This window comes from Jatropha curcas, chromosome 8, assembly GCF_041381405.1.
Source record: "Jatropha curcas cultivar XTBG-Jc1 chromosome 8, XTBG_Jcur_1.0, whole genome shotgun sequence".
Taxonomy (NCBI): domain Eukaryota; kingdom Viridiplantae; phylum Streptophyta; class Magnoliopsida; order Malpighiales; family Euphorbiaceae; genus Jatropha; species Jatropha curcas.
The window spans coordinates 607205-622781 of record NC_143158.1 but is presented as its reverse complement, the minus strand read 5'-3'; the positions used below and the strand labels follow the sequence as shown (position 1 = coordinate 622781).

The 15577-nt window shown below is 34.4% G+C and overlaps 2 protein-coding genes across 3 annotated transcripts; one reads left to right on the top strand and one right to left on the bottom strand.

The window, feature by feature from the left end:
• The first annotated feature begins 1067 nt into the window (after positions 1-1067).
• On the top strand, positions 1068-2535 carry LOC105637559 (putative WRKY transcription factor 40). Its single transcript, XM_012221047.4, has 4 exons — positions 1068-1222; positions 1319-1564; positions 1666-1782; positions 1929-2535. The coding sequence occupies exons 1-4, from the start codon at positions 1193-1195 to the stop codon at positions 2289-2291; spliced, it is 756 nt and encodes a 251-aa protein (XP_012076437.1). The 5' UTR covers positions 1068-1192; the 3' UTR covers positions 2292-2535.
• A 360-nt stretch (positions 2536-2895) lies between these two features.
• LOC105637558 (actin-binding FH2 (formin 2) family protein) lies at positions 2896-12755 on the bottom strand. 2 transcript variants are annotated; one of them, XM_020680744.3, is made up of 17 exons: positions 12204-12755; positions 10595-11295; positions 9731-9952; positions 7871-9609; positions 7671-7797; positions 7477-7548; positions 6605-6703; positions 6361-6402; positions 5981-6061; positions 5844-5894; positions 5669-5750; positions 5224-5318; positions 4640-4729; positions 4448-4564; positions 4038-4106; positions 3856-3922; positions 2896-3620 (listed from the first exon to the last, which is right to left on the bottom strand). In XM_020680744.3, exons 1-17 carry the CDS (start codon positions 12274-12276, stop codon positions 3433-3435), a joined length of 3915 nt encoding a protein of 1304 aa, XP_020536403.1. In that variant the 5' UTR covers positions 12277-12755; the 3' UTR covers positions 2896-3432. The 2 variants fall into 2 exon arrangements, with proteins under 2 accessions (XP_020536403.1, XP_012076436.1); XM_012221046.4 differs by having other exon boundaries at positions 4658-4729; positions 12204-12753.
• Between the last annotated feature and the right edge of the window lie 2822 nt (positions 12756-15577).

Below are 15577 nucleotides of genomic sequence, written 5' to 3'. Positions count from 1 at the left end.
AATAGAAATTAACGTTTAGGTTTAGGGACCTTGAATTAACTGAACTTTTGGTCCAAGCAGTCACCGCACGTGCTCAGCTTTTATAAGTTTGTCTGCAATTAATCATTTTTAGTCATCAAAATTAAACATTTTTCCAAGTAAATTTGGAATTAGTATCCATATTTAATTTGTAGATTTGATTTTCTGAAAAATAAATACATTTAAGAATGCACTATCATATATTTAAACTTGTATATTTATAAATTATTTCTGGAGAATTGATTTTAAAATTTAAATTTTCATCCTAAGTAAAACAAAGAATAAAAACTATTCAAGATTACTATGGGTGCATTTATTTACAAAAACCAGTTTTCTTAGAAAAGGAAAACTAGAAAACACAAAATGAAAAATACGTTGACTTGATAATAATAAAAAATTATATTTTAATTTAACTTTACAAACATTATTCATAACTTTCATAATATCAAATAAATTTAGAAATTTTTTATGTAAAAGTTTTTGAATTTTTATTATTGAATTTGTAATAATAAAATTAATTATTTATTAAAATACAATATAAATTTTTTATTTTATTTAAATATTTTTAAATATTTAAAGTGAAAAATAGTTGGAAAAAAAAATAATAAAAGGAAAACTCTGAAAAACAACTTAAAGCTGTTTTCCAAATCTTAGTTAAATTTTGAAAAGTTTTTCAACTAGAAAACTGAATAATTTGAACACAAAACTCTCTTTTTCAATTTTTTTAGAAAATTATTTCAGTTTTCTACAGTTGAGTACACCCTATATGTTTTTGAAATTTTAATGAAAGTTAACAAAGAATTAAAAATAAATTAACCGAGTCTACTCTTTAAACTAAAGTTTAATCAAGTAATTAATTAAAGAAGACTCGTTTTGAGTCTTAGATGATTATTATTTGCACCTTCATACACGTTAGGGTTAGGACCCCGCATTGACATGAAAGCGTGGACAATGAACAACAACAAACCACAAAAAGAGCTTTTGTTACATCACTTGTCTGATGTAATCTGTTCTTGTCATGCAGACACAATCCAACCTGTTCTTTCTTCTTTTAAAAAACCATGAATCCACCATTTTCTTTTCTCTATAAACAAGTGCTTTTCCCTCTCATTTGATTTTTCTAATAACAACCTTTTCGTCAATAACACCCCTCTTTATTGAACTCAGTATAGTCATGGATGCTCATTCTTCTTACAAAGAAAAGGTAATCTCTTTCAATAATTAAGCTTCTTTAGTTAGTGCTCATTAGGGTTTGCTTGTTTGTTTGTTCTTTTAATTAATATATGATTGTGATTACCAGGTGGAAGCTCTCCAGTATGAGTTGGAACGCACCAGAAAAGAGAATGAAACTCTTAGGTTTATGGTTGAAGTTATGAGCGCCAAGTTCAGTTCTCTTCAAGAAAATGTTCAAGAAAATAAATTATTTAAGGTTCAAGAATCCTCAAATTATGAAGTCTATGACTCGATCAAGAGACAAAGAATTGAGATTCCTATGGCCAAACCTTCACAAATCTTTGTCAGAACTGAATCCAAAGACACGAGCCTTGTAAGTATGGTGTATCTGTATTTACTTTTGATGTGTTCTATTCTAGGTTTGATTAGTCAATTATCTTAAAGAGTATTTCTTTTACTAAATGTGAATTCTAGATTGTTAGAGATGGATATCAATGGAGAAAGTATGGGCAAAAGGTTACTAAAGATAATCCATCACCAAGAGCTTACTTCAGGTGTTCAATGGCTCCTGGTTGCCCAGTCAAAAAGAAGGTAAATTTATTATATTTTCAAATTTTATACAGTAATTAAAGAAGCAAAATCAAAATTCTTCTGCTAATCTTATTGGGCTGTTAGTTCAATAATCTGAGTGTCTGTTATTTCTTCGCTAATGCAAGTGTTTGTTGGGTTTTAATTAGGTTCAAAGATGTGTTGAGGATAAGTCATTACTAGTTGCAACCTACGAAGGAGAACACAATCATGATCGAACTTCTGGACACTTCTTGTACTCTCCAGATAGCTCATCATCAAGAAACTCAAGAAGTAGCATTTCTTGCCCAGTCAGTATTCGACCAGCTTCTGTTGCTCTAGACCTTACCCTCTCATCAAATTCCATATTAGAAAAGGAAAAAACTTGTCGTAGTTCCTCGGATGATCACGAAACCAAAAACTGCAACTTTAAGGTTGAAGAGTATGTTGCTTCTCTCACTAAAGATCCCAACTTTACTGTTGCTTTGGCTGCAGCTATAGCTCGCTCCATCCCTTCGCCAACACTACCTTGAACGTAAAGGGATTTGTTAACTAATCAGGTTTAGTTAGCTGTTAAGGGAGATATATATTATTGTGTGTTAATATTAATTTTGTTGTTTGGAAGTTTAGAAAACTAGAGATTGTGAGAAAATTTTAGGAGAAAGAAGAAAGAGTGAAGTCAGGCAAAGGCGATCGCTTCTTCTCTAGTTATTGTCCTAGGAAAAGAAATTTCAGAATCATATTTTTGTAGTAAAGCTCCATAATACCGGTTTTATTTGCTTTCTGTGTTTTTTTTTTTTTTTTTCCCCTTCTAATTAGAACCTCATCAAAGGATTACGAGGAGACACATATGAGCAACAGCGGAAACTTTTACCTTCCTGTAGGTGAAAGCTTTCTTGTCGTCCACCTTCGGACGGTACCAACGGATGGCTTTAGCTCATGTTATAAATTATCGTAGAACATCAAATTTATCTTCTCATTTACTCCATTAGAATCCAACTTGAGAGAGCTGAATAGATTTCATACATACATGAGAAGTAATTAACTCCAATAATCATAAGCAAATGATTTTAACTATTTGCTAATAAAGAACGTAGCATAGGAGAAGACAGAAGAAATGATTCATCTCTTCATTGATTATAAAAGAAATTACGCCCTTGATTATTGATAAACTACTAAAAATTTACATCACTATGACTGTCTCAAAAATATACAGAAGAAATACTACAACATTTTTAACCAAAAAATGGCCTACCATGGATAAATTACGGAATCACAGGATATAACAATATTTTTACAACAAAATTCTTGAGAGAGAGATCTTGCTAGTGGGCTTGTATCGTATAACACGACTTTTTCGTACCACCATTTCTGCTGCTTCAACAGAAATAGGCATTTGTTTAAACATCATCACTGTCCCTGCCACTCAGTAACAGCAAAAGAGCTCCCAGTAGTAGTAGTAATAGTAGGCTCACAACTTAAGATCAGCATCTGTCCCTGCCATTCACATCTGCATTTCCTTAGCAGGGTATTCTGACCGCAACGTAAAATGCCTTTTTTCTTACAATTGCCGGCTGTAGGTTGTGCCTTGGTCCTTGAAATGGGAGTAATGATGCTTATCTGCATGAGAACACTTCTGTTCCGATTTGTAGACTACGAGTATAAAGCAATTCATCATTTGATATTCCCACTTTCGATACGAGTCTGCATCAAGTGTTCAGACTCCCTTTTGGAGGCACCCATCCTCAACTTTTCATTTTCTGCATCCCTCTCTGCTTTTTTCCTTTCAAACTCAAGCTGCTTGCAGTTTTCCTCGTGTGCTCGGGAAAACATCCTCACGAAATTTAGCAGAGTAGACACTACTGTAGAATGAGGGCACAGCGTGAGGCATCTCAAAAGAAGCAGCACGCTAAAAGGTGCGCAAATATGAGGACAAATAAGAGCTAGAGATTCTCAAAGAATCAAGTGCAATAGAGGTCAACAAATGGTTCTTTGATATGCAAAATAAACACGTTCTCTTGATTTTTTCTTTTTTCTTCACATTTTCTACTTTGCTAATGTATCAACAGCATTAGAGATATAAAAAGTGTCCAGTACCTTGCTCAAATGGGCATCGAGCAGGGTCTTCCCCAAAATAAAGAGCCAATGCATCTGCATTTCTACCCTGAAAATATTCAGATTAAGAGACGAGTATAATAATGAGTGTCACTTATACTTACGCCCTCCTTCCTCGAAACATTAAAAAGGCAGAGGGGCTAAGAGGAGGAGCTCATGCATACCACTGTAGAATAAAGTAAAGCCAAAGATCTCACTTCACTTTCAGCAGAACTGAGGAATTCCTTTAGGATCTGAATATTAAGGAAGAAAATGAAAAACAGTAATAATGTTAATTTTGAACTTGTATATATAAACTGAAAAATTGGGCAAATACTAAACAAATCAGCTATATTTGTTGGTAGTAAAGCATCACTAGACTCAAGTAACTCTAATACATGGCATAGCCTGCTTGTCTGATGTAAGATCAAGCATAGAATCTACCATAAAGGAACCTGCATATTCAAGGATGCAACTACTAATCTCCTACTATATCAACTTTAACGCAAATGAGGAAATGTCTTCAAGCATCAAAATTCCCATACTAAATTCCTGCCACATATACCAGAAAACAGTATCCATATGTTGGACTTACCTTACAGAAACTTTCCGACACTTGACCATCATTCTCGGAAGCAGTCAATTCCTGCACAACTTTCTCCAGTCCTTTACTAATGGCTTGCATTTCCTCTGCCAAATATTTCAATTGTATCTGAATAGAAATTAAAACATTTAGCAAAGTATTGATAAATATAACAGATATTTGTGTATATTCAAAAATACACACGAAGAAAAAGAAGAGCACTTTGGTTGCAGCTTCCAAATTCATGAGGTCCTTTGGAAAATCGAGCAGTTCTGGAAGCTTTTCAGACAGAACCTACAGCGCATAAAAGGAGCAAAGTTAACTAAATGACCGATCAATACCAGCTAATTACAGCCAAGCAGAGTTCGGTTCAGTTGAGTTTTGAAAACCGAATTTTTTTTTGGTTCAATCAGTTTTTAGTACCACGAATATTAAGCCCGAAAATTGGTTAAACTGAACTGAATTGATTAGATCGAACTGGTTCAATTTGATTCTGTCTAAAATTCAGTTCTGTTTTCATTAAGAAATATTTTTTTTGTTTGTAACCACTCAAATGCTCTACCCTTTTGCGAATGGATGAATTCCATTATGATTCAACAAAAAGAATTATATCTTTTCCCTTTTCTTCATCATCTTTAATGTTCAAAATGCACAGGTGTTACAATTACACCCATTTTCTCAACAATGAATACAAAACACATATACATGTTCCAAGAGGGTTAACATCGAAGATTGGAATCATAAAATGCAATCCAGGTATCTCAGTAAGAAAGGTTTTATCATTCTACCTTACAGAGATAATGCATAAGAGTCATCTTGTTATTCCGAGCTCGTGTATCTGTGAGTTTGAGGAGACTATCCAATCGAAATCCAATAGCAGAACCTAAAAGAGAAGAATTATAAATATGTAATCCTGGCATCCAAGGGGAACACATTAAATGTTTGGGAAAGATTTGGAGGAATATGACTGTGGAAAGACAGGATGGAAATAACAACACTGCAAAAACAAGCACACTTGATAAAAGTTCGGCATTACACATATAAAAGGAAAATTCAAGGTTATACTGCAGATCCCACTTCAACAGCCACACAATTTGCATGATGAATGAAAAACACGGATAATAAATTGTCACTGGTTAGTTGTGTCTACTAAAACCAAGATCCTAGAAATAAGATTACTAGCTCCACATCTAACTTGACATAGAAATGCATTTGTTCTGGTTTGCAACTCACCCCTTGCAGTTCCATGGTTCAAAGCATTGCCCAGAGAAAGAATAGTTTGCATGATCCTTTTTAACTTGATTGAACTCCTGATCTGAACACATTATTGAAAATGGTGCAAGAGATGAAAAACAGAGAACTACTTTTAGTGGAGGAAGTTAAAGCATGAAATATAAAATTGACTTGCCTCTTCAGCAGCTGAATTTACAACGTTCAAGTTTCGTCTGAGGTCAGTAACCTAAATAGGTGCAAAACAAGGCAAATTAATAACAGCAGCACTCGAAGACATCAAATAATCAGCATAATCAAGTGGATGTCTCTGACCTGGGGATGGAACTGTAGCTTAAATGAAAAAACTCTCAGCTTTGACTCCACCCGTGGCACTTTCATCAATTCCATGAAGAACTGTGATGAAAATGAGCAACGCATTTCATTGGTACATTCCCAAACCAAAATAGCAGCTGAAGTACTTTCTTGAATACAGGCTTGAATTCCTAGGATAATTCTGTAAGTGTATGCAAACATCGGTTTTATCCATTATCCTACTTCACATTCTTACTGATTCATTAAAGGGTTTAAATTGGAAATCAAGCCATATGAATAAGTGAATTTCTGCATATTTTGTAATTGTGCCATTATCTCTACTAGCTAGAGACTTGCGTTAATGTGAAGAGAAAGTTAAAAAAGATGATTACTCCACACACCTGTTCACATCTTCCCAAGTTTTCCTTATCTCCATTATAACCCTGAACACGAAAAAGAAAAAGAAAAAAATCTGGATATTACTCAACAGATGCAGAATAATGCACTTGCATTTTGAACTAATTAGATTTTCCATGACCAATGAAATAACTGGCATAACATTACAAAATTCTTACCTTATTTGGAAAGAGGTGAAAAGTTCATGTGAAAAAATAACACAAATAAGTAAAACAAGTTTTTCAATACCTTAAGCAATTCCATCTCTTCTTTTGTTGGGCAGAACTTGATAAGGTTATCAACCTGATCAACATCTAGTGCTGAATCATCCAAGGCAAGCACTGAACCCTGTAAGATATTGATAGTGAAGCAAGTATGTAAAAAAACCATCCAGAAACCTCTGATATTCTAGTATCCCTAAACCAGAGCAATGCTACAGGATTTTCTGAACTACTAGATAGCGAGTTTCAAAAGAAAAATGGGAGTAAGGAAGATAATATAGGGGCTAGCCAAATTCACAAGAACTAAAGTATCCTAGGATGGCAAGGGAAAACATATTATCTTTAAGAGAAACCCTCAATCCTGGTATAGGAAGGACAAGTATACTTATAATGTAAAAGGGGGTGAAGAGTGAGAATTAAGAAAGAAATTCATGGTGTGGGGGAAATGATGAGTTCATTTTATGCAGGGACCATTGCGCTTGATTCAGGGTCTATTTCACACACACCCATGCCTCCCCCAGAAAAAAGGTGTAAAGCCCATCAGGTTACTTAGTTTTAATAAAGATCCTTCCTTTGATTATTTTATCTTTCCCAATTCAACTCGGCATTAGAATTGAGATGAAAGAAGAAAAGCAATAAAAATAAGGAAATTAGTTGATGAAAAATATATGCAAAAATGATAATTGTCCGCTGTCACAGCCCTATGCAAAAATTAGGGATCAAAGACAGCAAATATTTGGTTACAAAACCTGAAAGTACTGACCAATAACAGATTCCCAAGCCTATCTATATTAACACCTCCCACAATCTAAATTTGCTCAATCTCATCTTTTCCAACTCAAACCATTTTGAGAAGCATTTAATTATAATAATAAAAAAAAGCAATAAAATCCAGCATACCATTAGGTCAGGCAAAGGAATTTTAACCTTTGAAAGCATGATCTCACAATTATATGCCCGTCTGAGCTCAATCTACAGAATCAGTAGACAACTCGTAAAAACAAAAAGGAACATAAGATGTTTTAAGAATTATCTAAGCGTGGCCAAGAATAGATTTTGATGATAGGCTCCATTCCATTATAAGCATTTATTACCAGCTGAACTTTCTCAGGTTTAGGTCCCCTGGTGCGGCGATTTGATTTTTCCCCCCCTCCATGACCACTATTTGGAGCAACTGCGGAGAAAAGACTCTCCAGTTCTGACATGTCAAATTCTGGAGCTCTAGGAGAATAAAAACAGAATAAGAACAAAGAAAAGAAAAGAAAAGAAAAGCTTAAAAAGTAATGTTGCATACTTGGAAGCATCATCAGATTTTGGTGTCTCAGCCCACAAACTTCCTTGCATGGCTCTAGTCAATTTTAACCAATGATAGGGCTTCAGATTTGCCTTTCTAGGAACCTGATTTCTTGGATTTGCACGTGATAGGCCCCGCCCCCTTGCACCCAATGGACCACCAGAAGGTGGTCCAGGAACTGGAGGCACATTTCCATTGCCGGTTCCTAAATTAGAGGCACCACAGGTTTTTGATAAACCTTTGCCAAGAGAAGCAGGAGGTGGTGGTACTGGAGGTGCAGTATTATTGGATGAGGAATCCTTTTGACCAGAACAAGGAGGAGGCGGGGGTGGTGGCACTGAAAGAACACTCTGGGAGTCCAACACAGACCTGGAACACATCGGAGGAGGAGGTGGTGGTGAAGTTCTAGAAATAACTGCTGAATTTGTTGTAGGCTGTGGAGAAGAAACTAAGCAGGCAACTAATGAAGCAAGCTTAGGAGGAGGCGGAGGACGGGGGGAACTTAAATGTGAGTTCTTGATAGCGGATGACGGAGATGTTTCCGAAAGGGAAGGGGAAGGGCAAGGGGGAGGGGGAGGGTGAGGGGCAGGGGAAGTTGAGTATTCATTTACAGTGGGTGATGAGGACACTTCTGAAAAAGATGAGGTTGGAGGAGGAGTTGATAATGATTTACTGATTGATTCCCCTGAAACAGGAGGGGGAGGGGGAGGAGGAGGGGGAGCAGGACTTGATGATGACTGATTTCTATCTAAAAATTTGTCAGCATGATGATCAGGTGAAGAATATGTTGCTTTTGGAGTTGATTGAGGAGCAGAATCAGTTGCAACAAAATTTTTCGAAGTTGTAGGAGCCTCAATGGGATATTGCAGTGAGGAAAAAGGTAGTGGCGGCGGCGGTGGAGATGGCAGGCTTACATTAGATACTTGATTGAGCTGCACAGGTTTCTGTACATTTGTTACAGGAGATGAAATTGTTGAGGATGCTAATGTCATTGGACGCCCGACTTCCTCACCATTAGATGCCGAATGATCATGCAACAAAGCTGAAATACCAAGGGTTGAGAGTGCACCGTGGTAAGGAGAAGATCGTGGAGTTTTTGACACTCGAGGGGATATGATCATAGATTGAGTAGGCCGTTGGAGAGAAACCTGCAGTTCTGGGGCACCAACCTTCCTTCGTATGGAATGCACATCTGGACATAATTTAGAGGAAGGCATAGATTGGGATGCAATTGTTAGCTCCTGAGGTTCAACCTTCTCCCTAGTTGAATATACATCTGGCGATGGTTTAATAGAGTGAATCGATTGGTCAGCATTGTTGTCAGCTTCAACCTTCTCCACAATTGAATTTGCAGTTGGAGATGCTTGGGATTCAAGCTTCCGTCTCATTGAATTTGCATCTATGGATCGATCCCTCGAGGAAAGGTATGTGGGACTTCTGCACTTGCGCTCTGATTCCTTCAGTTTTGATTCATCAATAATTCTGTCAAAAGCTGACTTTGGTGTCAAACCGCCTATTGCTGCTCTCTGGGGAGAAATGTTTTCCAAATTTTCTTGCAGTGTAGTGAAATGCTGGAGCACATTTAGTGCTGCATCAGGTTTTGTATCTAGCCAGTCCACATTGCTGAACATCTCTTGCACTTTAGCAAATGCTTCCTCAGGTAGGCCACCTTTCTCCTCCAAACCCGGCAAATCAATTGACGCAAGAGATGAAGTAGAGTCCATTTCTGAAAAAAGAACCTTCATCCATAGAAAAAAAAAGATTAATTTCCTCTAAACAGATTGAATTTGACACAGCATAAACACATTCAAGAATCAGAATGTTCTTTTTTCAGAACACAGCATAAAAGTAACTGGATACCTCTGCTCTGAAATCCTTTGGAAATTGATCTTTAACATTCCATAACGTGTCAATTTCATCACGGTTTAGCATTAAGATATTTGACCTTATAAAAGCCGTATTGAACATGACTCGGAACATCATCTGTTCTCTTTCCAAATCACTCTCCACATTAATACACTCCATCACAACATCACCTTGAATATGACAATGGATGTCAATTTTGATTAAATTGCAAACTTCCTGCAGCAATGAATGAAGACTTTGAAAACATGAATACCTTTAGGTAAAGTTATATGCATTTTGAGGTTGTAGAATGAGATCAAGGGGAAGAAATAAAAGGAAAATATCTCCAAATTAACTCAGATTGTATAATCTATCAGTGTAACTATTAGACAAAGAAGTTTTTGCTAGAAGATATAAACATGCATTTAAAGAAGTAAAAACAGGAAATGCTTCTTCTACATCATAAAAGGGATTGCTAGTGTCAATCATAATGCTTTCAACATTGTAAATACTGCCATATGCCTCCATGCGCCATTCTCCTATTCCAGATAGGTAATGGAAATTTGAATTATCCTATTTTGAAGTGGCTTCCATTTCAAATAAGTGACACAAACACCCCAGTTCTGTAAAGCAGAAGTAAATTACACATGTAATCAAACATGATATTCTCCTGGGAGTCAAACAACAAACCAACAGCTAAGAATCAGTTCATTCATGTTATTCACCTAGATAATGACCCATTTCCAAGAATGTTTGCTTGGAGAGAAGCCGATAGAGAAAGATCAATTTTTGACCAGCAAGCAAAGCAATCAAAACCTTGAGTCAAAATATAGAGTAGCTGTACAGATACTTAAACACATACGCACTTGCACTACCTACCTGCTTGTAATACCGAACAAGTTTGCTCCTTTTTGGTGTTGAGAAAAGAACTTTGGGAGTTCGATCAGCAACCATTAGAGGGTCCTGACCGTAAATCCTAAATATTGGACGGCAACCCCCCTCTCCATCCATATTGGGAATGATTCTAAGAATAACACAGTCTAGTGTAAGTGCCCTATCCAGTGGAGGCCACTGTGAGCCTACATTCCTTCTTGATACATACTGCAGATATCTCAGCTGTGAAGGCAATGGATTAAGAGGTGACATCAGCTGCAAAAGCTCTCGCGGTGCTTGCTTGTAAATCATGTCTAGAGTTTTCTGCTCCCCAGTGAATTGCTTTCTATATATCAAGAGGGCAGCAAGCATAAATGACAAAATTGGCCAGCCGCCTCGCTCACAATGCATCAAGAGCACATTTTGTTGCAGAAGTGTCAGCCAACTTTCACTTGATCTGAGAAAGTGATGGATCATCTCCATTGTAAGCAATGGACAACCTTCATAATGACGGGGATAGTCCATTACGGTCATATCATAGTCAGACAATATGCTACCAATCTGGCTCTGGTTCTCCCCCTCTCGGAAGTTAAACACCATGAACGAAGAATCAGGGAAGTATTCACGAAGTTGACTCACTATGCCTCCTATGTAGACTTTATATTCATCATCTTCCATAATTTCCGTGGTAAAGCAACAATCAAAGACTGTGGAACCAGAAAAAATAATGATTACCATTGCGATTCTCAATATATTAACTACGGAAAGAAAACAATTTATGTTACTGTCTAAAGAAGGACCCCCTTCTCCCCTAAGCAAACAAAGGAAAAGGCAAAAAAGTCTTCAAGCTTCAATAGCAAAAAAAAAAAAAAAAAATTGAGCTGCAAACGATAATTGTTTTGATTGCAGTTAATTGTACACAATTTGTCACTAAGCAAAACATATGTGGGTCAGAACTGATACAATGCAGACATCACACAAGTTCCAGGGACTGCTCAAAACGGAATCCATTTCCACAGAAATATTCTAACTGATCGAGCTTTAAAACGGAACTATTACAAATAGAGCTAAGCAAAAAAATTCTATAGAATATAAAATGCAGACATCACACAAGTTCCAGGGACTGCTCCAAACGGAATCCATTTCCACAGAAATATTCTAACTGATCGAGCTTTAAAATGGAACTATTACAAATAGAGCTAAGCAAAAAAATTCTATAGAATATGAGCTACGTCCAGTTGGTCAAGAAAATTATATCTTCATAATTTTACAATATCCAGCTCCAGCCAAACATATGCAGAAGCATGCAACAATTCTGTACTATTTTAAACTAATCACATTGAGCTATGCCTCGGTATATAGTAAATTTACCGAATAATGAAGCCTAAAAAATGCCTCTTACCTTAAAGTCCATAATATCAATTCCTGACAGTTTTTCAAAAGGTAAATTCAAAACACTTAAATAAACAAAAAAAAAAAAAAAGTATTTATATGTATATTTAAACAGTAAAACAAAAAAGCTAACATGCAATAAAAAGGGGAAAATCAAATGAAAGAACCAAAACCCATCAATCTTTAAACCTAAAGTAAGCAATTTAATTCCAAGAATGCATACCATAAACCCTTTCAGAGATTTCCAAAAGCCCATCTGGCGGCTTTCGATAGAAGAACTTCCTAAACAGAGCCATCCGAGGGAGGATCCGAAATAAGCACCCTCAAGAAAACCTAGAATTGCACCAATCGAACCCACATTGCATCAAGAATACAATAAGCTCATATAAACAAATGAAAGAAGCGCCAATGATACGAGAAGAGAAAGTGCACGTTCAAGAGAGGCAGAAGAGGCATAGATTTTGCTGGGTCTTTAAGAAACCCCCTTATGGGTATTGTCATTGTCTTGACATTTACACTTTGTAGCTTTGTATCAGAGACAGAGACTTAGCTTTCAATCAACAGAGGTTGATAGTCACAGAGGGAGTAGGAATATTCTCCTATGTTGTTGTTGTCGTTTCATCAAAGAGAATGAAAGAGAGAGAGAGAGAGAGAGAGAGAGAGGGACAGAGATTTGGTGCTGGTGGAGGTTGTTGAAGGGATCCAAGGATCTGAGGTTTGTCTGTGTCTCTGTATGTCTGAGTTTGTTTATTCTTTTTTAATTAAATTTGTGTTTGTCTGTAATGTCGTTAGGTTATACAGTTAATGCATGATTATGAAGATGACAATGATTTTTCCCATGTTATTTCTTTTCTTTTTTTTTTTTTTTTTTCTTTCTGTCTGTGACCTAAGAAGATGATTTGGTTGGACTTTGATCTTTCGTACTTAGTTCCTGCCACGTGTGCCTCTATGGAGAGAAGCAAACACATGACAAGGCATTTTAGGGATATTCATTAACCGCCAAAATCCGCCCAAACCGGATTAATCGAGTCAAAAAAAACTGATTTAAAATCATGGTTTTTTAAGTTAACGATTTGATTTTTGTGAATTTTGAAAAACCGGAGTACAATTACGTAGTTCATATGTACCCAACCGATCACAAATCGTATTTTGGTTCAAATGATAATATTTTTAATGAAAAAATAAAATAAAAAAGTAATATTTTTAAATTTTTTTTTAATAAAATTTATTGTACAGAGCCATTCATATATTTGAGTAGATAAATAATTTCCATAAATTTAGTCAATTTTTGTTGAATAAAATCAAAGAAAAATAGAAAAAGTATACTTTTAAAAAAAAAAAAGTGAATACATTTACTCATCAGACCTTAGATTAAGACATAAATCCGTCGCTTTTGTTTAGGATAATGCTACTTTTACTATTTTCTTAGTGATAACATTTCAAAGCAACACGAAATATAAAAGGACTCATTATTGATAATTCATCTTTTTCTAATATTGCACATGCGCGCTACTTTTTTATTTTGCTTTTACCTTTAGCTTTTTAATTATATTCAAACCGAATTTATTCAAATCAAATAATATTAATAATTTAGTCAATTATTATGTAACTTTTTATTTTTTGAATTTTTTATAAATTATTGTGATAGATTTCTAGATTAAGTCTGTGGGTTAACTAAATCGATAGAAATAGAAATTTTTAAGTTGCTCGTAAGGGTAGTTTAGTCATATTAAGCGTGTTCAGACTGTATTGGGCCTGTGAAGTGTTGGGCTATATGGGCTTAATCATTTTTCTATCGTTTAAATGCGACGGAAAGCTTTCCTTTGACTTATAAGAAAAAGCTTTCTCTGTCGTTTCTAAACCACATTGAAAACTGTGATTTATCCGTTGTTATTTATAAATTTTAGTAACCTAAAATCATTAAAGTGAGAAATCGAAAAGGAATGGAAAACTTTAATTTCACTTAAGTTTGGTCCAAAATGTCACTATCACATACACTATTGTTAATTAAAAATTGCATAATTAAGCATGTAAATATTTAATTAAGCCTTCAAATCTGCCCCTTTTGTTTGTACTTTAGTTACTAAAAAGTATAATTAAGTAAAATAACTTTTCCCACTTGTTTTATGCATTGTTTTCTGATAACATTATTAAATAAAATCTTAATCCGAACATATACCTTAACGATAAAAAGTACTTACAGAATTGATTAATATGACTTGAGTTATGGGTTCATTTTCCGTGATACAAATTCCTCCGCAATAACCCCTTTATCTTCGAGAACGAATGAGGATTAATTAAATTTATAGACTGTTACCTGGACATCTGATGCAAATATTAAAAATAAAAATCTCCTACAATCCATAGGATTATCACTAACTGCGTTGCTAAGTTAGAATTTTAAAGTAGGCCCATCTAATTATTAATTTTTTTGACAGTTGCATGTGGGATGCTGCTTTGATGCTTCAAAGCTAAAAATTGAAGATTGGTCAAAGCTAAAGTTGCCCGTATATAAATAATTTTTATGCTATTTTTTTGAATTTATTTTTCCAATTTTGAGTCTGGATGGATTTATTGTTAGGTTATACGTGTATTAATTGGATTTACTGTTTGAGAATGTGGATGCATTCCCTTGATATGCATAAAGGAACCTGCTCTAGACATATCCTTCTAATTACCAAACCATTTTATAAAAATCATCCCAACTAGAATATTAATTAATTGACAAAAAAATTATAGGTGGGGGAGTGTAAATACTATTAAGATGGAGCACATTTTGGTAACTATAAACAATAAATATACTTTTAACAATAAATAATCATTATTTTAAAATGTTTGTTAGCTTAAATATACTTTTAACAAGTTAGAGCTCTTATTGACAAAAATGGATTTTTCTTTTATGTTTTCAAGTCATTTTCACGTTTTTTTTTTTTAACTTCTTTAGTAATTTCAGCTACTTATCATGTGGAGATTCAAATATGTATTTTTTTTTTTAGGAATAAAAAAACATATTTATTATATATATATATATATATATATATATATATTTTATTGTAATCTGAATATTATATTTAAACAAACAAAAAAAAAGACAGCACGTAAAATTTTAAATTATATGCACTGATGTCACCAGGCGCGCTACCGAATTAATAATGCCGCCCCTGACCATCGTGACACCAGAAGTTCAAATTACAATTCTTCTTTAATTAAAAATTCCATTATTAAGATATTGTTTTTTTTTTTTTTAACTGCATTTGTATGTACGTATTATTAGAAGAATTTTGAATTTAAATTTAATGTTCTTTAATTGTTTTTTAATAATAAGAATTTTATTAAAACAACAGATTTTCATTCATTTTAAAATAAATTTTAATATAAAAAACTACATAATAATACAAACTTTTAATAATGATTATATTTAATGTGCGTTGCACATTCGTACTCATTATAATTGTTTATTTTTTATTTTAAACATGGTTTCATCGATTTTTATAATATAATATAAATAATAATAAGTTGTTGAGAAAAATGATAAATATATTATGTTCTTTTTATTTAATATTTCACTATAAAAATTATAATATTTACGTGAATGGA

Excerpts from the sequence above, each read along its gene's own strand:
- LOC105637559 (XM_012221047.4), top strand. The coding sequence starts at position 1,193 with ATGGATGCTCATTCTTCTTACAAAGAAAAG. Across the intron at positions 1,565-1,665 it reads AATCCAAAGACACGAGCCTT|ATTGTTAGAGATGGATATCA; the intron begins GTAAGTATGGTG and ends TGTGAATTCTAG. Across the intron at positions 1,783-1,928 it reads GTTGCCCAGTCAAAAAGAAG|GTTCAAAGATGTGTTGAGGA; the intron begins GTAAATTTATTA and ends GGTTTTAATTAG.
- LOC105637558 (XM_020680744.3), bottom strand. The coding sequence starts at position 12,276 with ATGGCTCTGTTTAGGAAGTTCTTCTATCGAAAGCCGCCAGATGGGCTT. Across the intron at positions 7,798-7,870 it reads AAATCTGATGATGCTTCCAA|AGCTCCAGAATTTGACATGT; the intron begins GTATGCAACATT and ends TTATTCTCCTAG. Across the intron at positions 6,403-6,604 it reads AAGAGATGGAATTGCTTAAG|GGTTATAATGGAGATAAGGA; the intron begins GTATTGAAAAAC and ends TTTCGTGTTCAG.